Below are 6,000 nucleotides of genomic sequence, written 5' to 3' on the forward strand. Positions count from 1 at the left end.
TCAGCAGTGTCCCAGATGCATTCTACATAGTAATTACATTTATTCATTTTGTGTGGACGGGTAGTAATGAATAGGAACCATCTCCACAGGAATTGGGGAAAAAAAAAAGTGAAATTATACTGTTTGTACGGCTTTGGAGAATCACTGATCCGAGGACTTTTTCTGAACCATCGGACACATTTCAGAGATGGCAACAAGAAAAAAAAGGGAAAGCTGCGTATGTGTTTCTGAAGTGAAAGGTAACCAGATCCATTTAGTGTTATGAAGGATCACTTTCAGTTCAGTAGTTTGAACCTGTGGTGCTTGCATTGTACGCTGAGTCATGTTGTCTTTGATTCTTCTTTATTTATTTCCCCGTCTGTCTGATTATTAACATTTAACAGCACGATTGGATTAAAATTTAGACTGACTGTTCTTAGACGAGTAGAAACTGGCTTCAGTGAAATGAGTCACAAGGTTGTGACAATTCTGAAATTTTTAACTGTGGATCCATAGACAATGTTAAACATGAAGCCAACAATCCAATAGGAATTTGATCCCTGACCTGAGACTCCTTTTTGACTCCAAAGGGAGCCAAAAATGCAACTTTGATTAATATAGTTAGAGCAGCAAAAGGAACTGGTCAATGTTGCACACTATACTCACAGAATAAAGGCAAGTATGTGACAGACATATTTGATATTTTACAATATTATGACATTTGTAGCTTTTCAGTAAGTAATAACATTGTTTTTATGAACACATTGATTGCGTTGATGGATTGTGGAGCAATCAGTTTACATTGAAGGTTTACCTCATCATTACCATCTTTCTTTTTGCCTCAGGTAACCCAGGAAGAGGGCCAGCAGCTGGCTAGACAATTAAAGGTCACATACATGGAGGCTTCAGCTAAAATACGAATGAACGTAGACCAGGCTTTCCACGAGCTGGTTAGAGTAATCAGGTAGGTGCTTTGTAAAAGCGTGTTGTTTTACATATCGTCCACATGTCAGGCCAGTCTTTTGTGTTGTATCTGTAAACAGAGTGGAAGCTTTAGTGTTGACGCATGTTGCACAAATTGCTTAAAAATAATATGTCTAATCCTCAGAGTGCCCTGTTAAACACACTGCAGGATCACAGGGTAAATGTTTACAGGAGCAACATTTTTTTTTTTCTTAAGCTGTTTTGTTTCCTGCCTAGCATATTACTATAAAAACAGGGACAAGCTATGTCAACAGTTCCTGTAACAGATGAGTTACATTTCTTTGTTTCTGTCTATATTCTTTGAAATTTAAAGTTCCCCACCACTAAAGCATAACGTCATAGAAAATATTCCAGAAGGCTTTGGCGTCAGCACATAAAACAACTGTATCTGCATTCTGCAGGGAGCAATAGGACAGTATTTCCTTCATTTATTGACAAGGAGTGCTAAAACTAAGCAAGCAATCTCTGGCTACGTAAAAAAAAAATCATATTAGATAAAACTCAAAGGAATTTAAACTTTGGCTCACCAATAATTGTGGTAAAGATGAAGAAATTAATTATTAATTAGGTCACATTTCAATGTATGTGGTCATGGAAGTGTCACAGTCAAGGTTAATTTAAATTTAATGTAAACAGTTTCCATATGTACTCAGTAACAGAGGCCAAGAGACCAGTCCACAACCCCCTGACCACCTCCGGTTGCTAGGGAAAAATATGTATTCCACAACCAGTTAGAAAGTGGTTGCTTGAGGTTATTGGCTGTCGTTAGGTGAAATCAGTTACAAACTAACTAACTGCCTGGTTTCTTGACTAGAAACTGTGGGTGACTCTGGTAATCTGTTATCACCCCTGAGGAGGTTTTCAATTTAACCAAATGACAGCAAGCAACTTCCAGCAACCACTCCCCGTGACATGAACGTAAATGCTCCAGTAGTTCAGAACACAGCACCTTCTTCCTTTATTTACTTTTGTTTGCTCCCACCCCAAACACATCTGGACAATAAGCGGACCGAACATTCTCACGTGGTTTGTAGTGATGTGTTTTGGTTCGCTTGGATTTTTCTCTGTGTAAAAAGAAAAAAAAGCGAATCATGTGAAAAAGCTACAAGTTTACAAACTCATCAACGGATTCGGACCAAAAGAAACGAACGATATGTGTGAAAATGCCCTGAGTTATGAGGAAGGAGATTTAAAGGGATATAAGGTGCTTTTGGTGGATAACATGTTATAGATGATAGTTTAAAGACCGATTAAGTATCTCTGGCCATAATACGAGGTGGAAAAAGTACACACTGGGTCCTTATAGCTATGCTCTCTCTCTTCCAACTCCCAGGAAATTCCAAGAACAGGAATGTCCACCGTCGCCAGAACCTACAAGGAAAGAAAAAGACAAGACCGGCTGCCACTGTGTGATCGTCTGAGTTGGCCTTATCACTGTAACTCATGCAGCTACTCTACCACCCCACCCACTCTGCCTGACATCACATCCTAAGTGGATGACTGACCGCTGCCTTCTCCACGTGCATGACTTCAGACAGCCTTTTCTGAGATACTTTGACCAGGAACTGCTGTCCCCAGGACATCGCTATGGACAACTGACAATGCCAAATTTTAACACCACTCTACCTTCAGCAGTAATCTTAATTCACACGAGAGTCCCAACACTAAACATTGCCTTCTAAATCAGCCTGACAAATTAATGTTTCGTACTCTGAAGGACTTCTCTTGCCTTGTAGTGACATTTGTACTTGCTACCGAGATTGAATGAAAACTATGTATCCAGAATGTTAATGACTTTCTTTAGTTTCCAGTGTCTGACCAGAGCAGAGAGATTATCTTATGAAGCTTTGTGTATGTTGTGCCATATCCACCTTTACTCCCATGTGCTAATCTGCTACTGTACATATGTGACATTTGTTGTGATTTTGTATTTCTAATGACCTATTAAATCACCACAGTACAGTGTGTGAGATTGAGTTTGGTTTTACATATATGAACTGATTATATAAGTATGTATATAAATATAATGATAGCCTTTAAAGCTATTATGAGGTTAGAGGTTTCTGGCATTTTGCAGTGAATTCTTGATCTTTTTTGTGGTTTCTGCTTTCATTTTAGTCAAAAATGAAGTGTCTACTGTATTTTTTTTTAAAAGTCTTACAGATCGAAGGGTTGTTAAAAATCCTACACACTTGTCAAAAAGTAGCAAATCAGTCTGAATTTCTTTCCTCGAAGGTGGCGGTTAGGTCAGCATTGGACATACTACATATTTTTTTCACATTTCTAAGAAGCAGTAGAAATAAAATAACTGGTAGCGCTTTGTGTAGCCTTGAAAACTAACCCGATTTCAGCTCAAAACACTGAAAACTGTACGTTCTATACTCAGCCTTTGACGAGCAATGCTAGCAAATCCCTTTGTTGCAAATCAAGAAGCTTTCAGAGCTCCGTTCAGTCTAGATCATTCCAGTGCAACGCATCTTTTCTGTCAAACATTTAGTCTGTGATGTAGATCAGATAACTGTTTCACCATTCCAGTAACACAGTGGCAATGCGTTTGTTCCCTTTGTCTTTGAATTATTCTGTAACACGGCTCCCCCCCTCCCGATGGTCTGCCAGTTGGAAAATTAGGACAAATGGAAGCTTTGAGATGCACATCGTAAGACAACCCATCTCCAGTGGGACATGAACTCAACAGACCTGCCACCTGTGGAGCTGCCATCGCCACATACCCAGTATAACGTTCTGCCTTCCCCTCCCACTTGTGTACTTCTGTTCAGGCATTCAAACAAAGTACTGCAGTTTGTTTTTCACGTCATCATCTTGTAATATAAACCACAAAAATTAGACGATTGAAGTAACGGACTTGATTAAATGTTTCTACTCTACTTTTATACATTATTTTCTTATCAGACTAGTTGACAAGTATTTTTATATGTTTATAAGTGAATACATGTTCACAGCACAGCTGTGTATATATGTAAAGAAGAATATTTAATTCTCTCGATTATTTTAAACTGAAGATGACTGTTGGTCCCAAAATTGCAAAATTGGATTTGTCACAAACTTGTGACCAGTAAGCTTTTTTCTTTGCTTTTTTTTTCTTTTTTTTAACAAAAAAACAATCTTATGTGGCTTAGTTATGGAGAGTATATTTATTATGAGGTGTTCATCACCAGCACAGAGTGTAATAATGCCAGTTCAAGTGGAGGAGAGTTTGAGAAACTTTACAGAGGAGCTTTAAATTATACAAATGATTATATTAATGCTGAAATCTCCCATCTTATTGCAAAACCTAGTGTGAACCCCAATCATACTGTTTGTTTTTTCTCTTCAACATCAGTGTCCTTTGCCCTGTGTCTAGCTTTTGGTGCTAAAATAAAGTCTGTCATTGAGCCTGAAGGGGTAGAGAATCTTTTTTTAGCTTTAAAAAATGAGATTGAACTGAAAATTCATTATTTACTGCAGATCTGCATTACTGTCCTTTAATCTGCAGGTGACTTCATTTTGGCATGCTTTAACTGAGGCATATAAATTTCCAGACACCTTACATAATGATACATATGCTTATTCTATAAGTGTTGAAATAAACATGTAGTCTAGACCTAAAACAGATTCAAACAGTCCAGGTTCAGACAGATCAGTCGTCTTTTCATTCTTTCTTCTCATTTCGAGTCTTTGAGACCAAAAAGTATTACTGACAATGATTTAATAAGCTCCCTGAACCCAGTTAAATTCACACAACTGTGCAAAAGCAAACCCCAATAAACAGCTACATGTATTTGAACCACAGGGTAACTGTTTGACTAAGAGGAAATGCTGTTAAGTACATGTACCAGAAAATGGTCAAGGCAGAGGTTTTCATTTTTCTCTCATACCTTACATCAGATGACACAAAACACCACCCAACCCACAGTTTTTTTTTCGCCGATAGAAAAAAATGACCCAAATAAATTATTGAAATAAAGGTCAGTAAGATAGGATCAGTAAAGTCTTACTTATAGTAGCTCTGTGCCTCCAAGGGAGGTGTGCCTGCACTGTTTGAGAACCACTGGGTTTATATAGAGAGCACATAATACAGAGACATAAAGCTCGATGACAAATTGATGGAAGGACTTAGCTCTTAATAAGTTTTAGTAAAAATATCGGGCAATCATAAACAGCTTAACAGCTCCTCGGCATAATTCCTAGTCTACTGAAGGAATTTACATCATTCATTTACTATAATTTATTCATATTTTGACTTTATAATCGCATACACTATGCCACTATTTGTGGAATAGATTCTAGAGTGTAACAGTAATGTCAAAACTCGAGCATATGTGATATTTGCGCCTGCAAAATAGCAGAAACTGGAAAAGGAAAGTTGCTCATTAGTGCACTCTCAGGCGCCTTCCTCCTGAGGTTAAGTACGAGAAAATGAGAAATTTGAAGGAGTGTGTATTTTTATTTGTTGGCATAAACGGAAGGCTATTACAGGTGAAGCTCAAGAGGATTTCCTGCTTGTCTTTCACCCCAATTTGCACCTTTACTCCGTGGATTAGTTTGCCAAATGAGCATGTCCACGTGTGTGACCAGTTATTCATATATTTAAAACAAAAAAGCACCAGTCAGCAGTGAGCTGATACATACAAGTATCTTTTATTGTGCAGTTGTCAGCAAATGAGTTAAAAAAAAAAATGCTTATGCGTTCATGTCCTCAAAAGAAAGCGTAGCGCCATACATCGGTACGGACTCGTTAATTAGAGTGAAGTGTATCCAGGGCACAGTCGGTCTGTATAATTGATCAGCGCCGTGGATCCCCCGTAAACGACTTCAATCTCAAATTGATAGCTGCGCGTGCACCGGAGCTGACAGCGCTCGCGCTCGCTCCCCTCTCTGTAGTGGTATAGTCCATAGGATAGCGTCTGGCTGTGCGGAGCCATCCTGCTCATTCACTAAACGGCGATTCCATTAGTTCGTCTTTGCCGTGGCAACGAAGAGGAGAGCAGCGTTTGCGCTTTGATTTTTTTTCCCTTTCTTTTATTATTTATTTTTTTA

The 6,000-nt window shown here is 38.5% G+C and overlaps 1 protein-coding gene across 2 annotated transcripts in view; it reads left to right on the top strand.

Moving 5' to 3' along the window:
• The window catches only part of rras2 (RAS related 2), a 29,128-nt gene extending 24,766 nt beyond the window's left edge, over positions 1-4,362 (top strand). For both annotated transcript variants that reach the window (XM_031748708.2, XM_039610374.1), the window contains exons 5-6: positions 825-943; positions 2,297-4,362. In XM_031748708.2, the coding sequence (XP_031604568.1) occupies positions 825-943; positions 2,297-2,384 (207 nt within the window). In that variant the 3' untranslated portion in view covers positions 2,385-4,362. The remainder of the gene's footprint in view (positions 1-824; positions 944-2,296) is intronic.
• The last annotated feature ends 1,638 nt before the right edge of the window (positions 4,363-6,000 follow it).

The sequence above is a fragment of the Oreochromis aureus genome, linkage group 1 (assembly GCF_013358895.1).
Source record: "Oreochromis aureus strain Israel breed Guangdong linkage group 1, ZZ_aureus, whole genome shotgun sequence".
Classification (NCBI taxonomy): domain Eukaryota; kingdom Metazoa; phylum Chordata; class Actinopteri; order Cichliformes; family Cichlidae; genus Oreochromis; species Oreochromis aureus.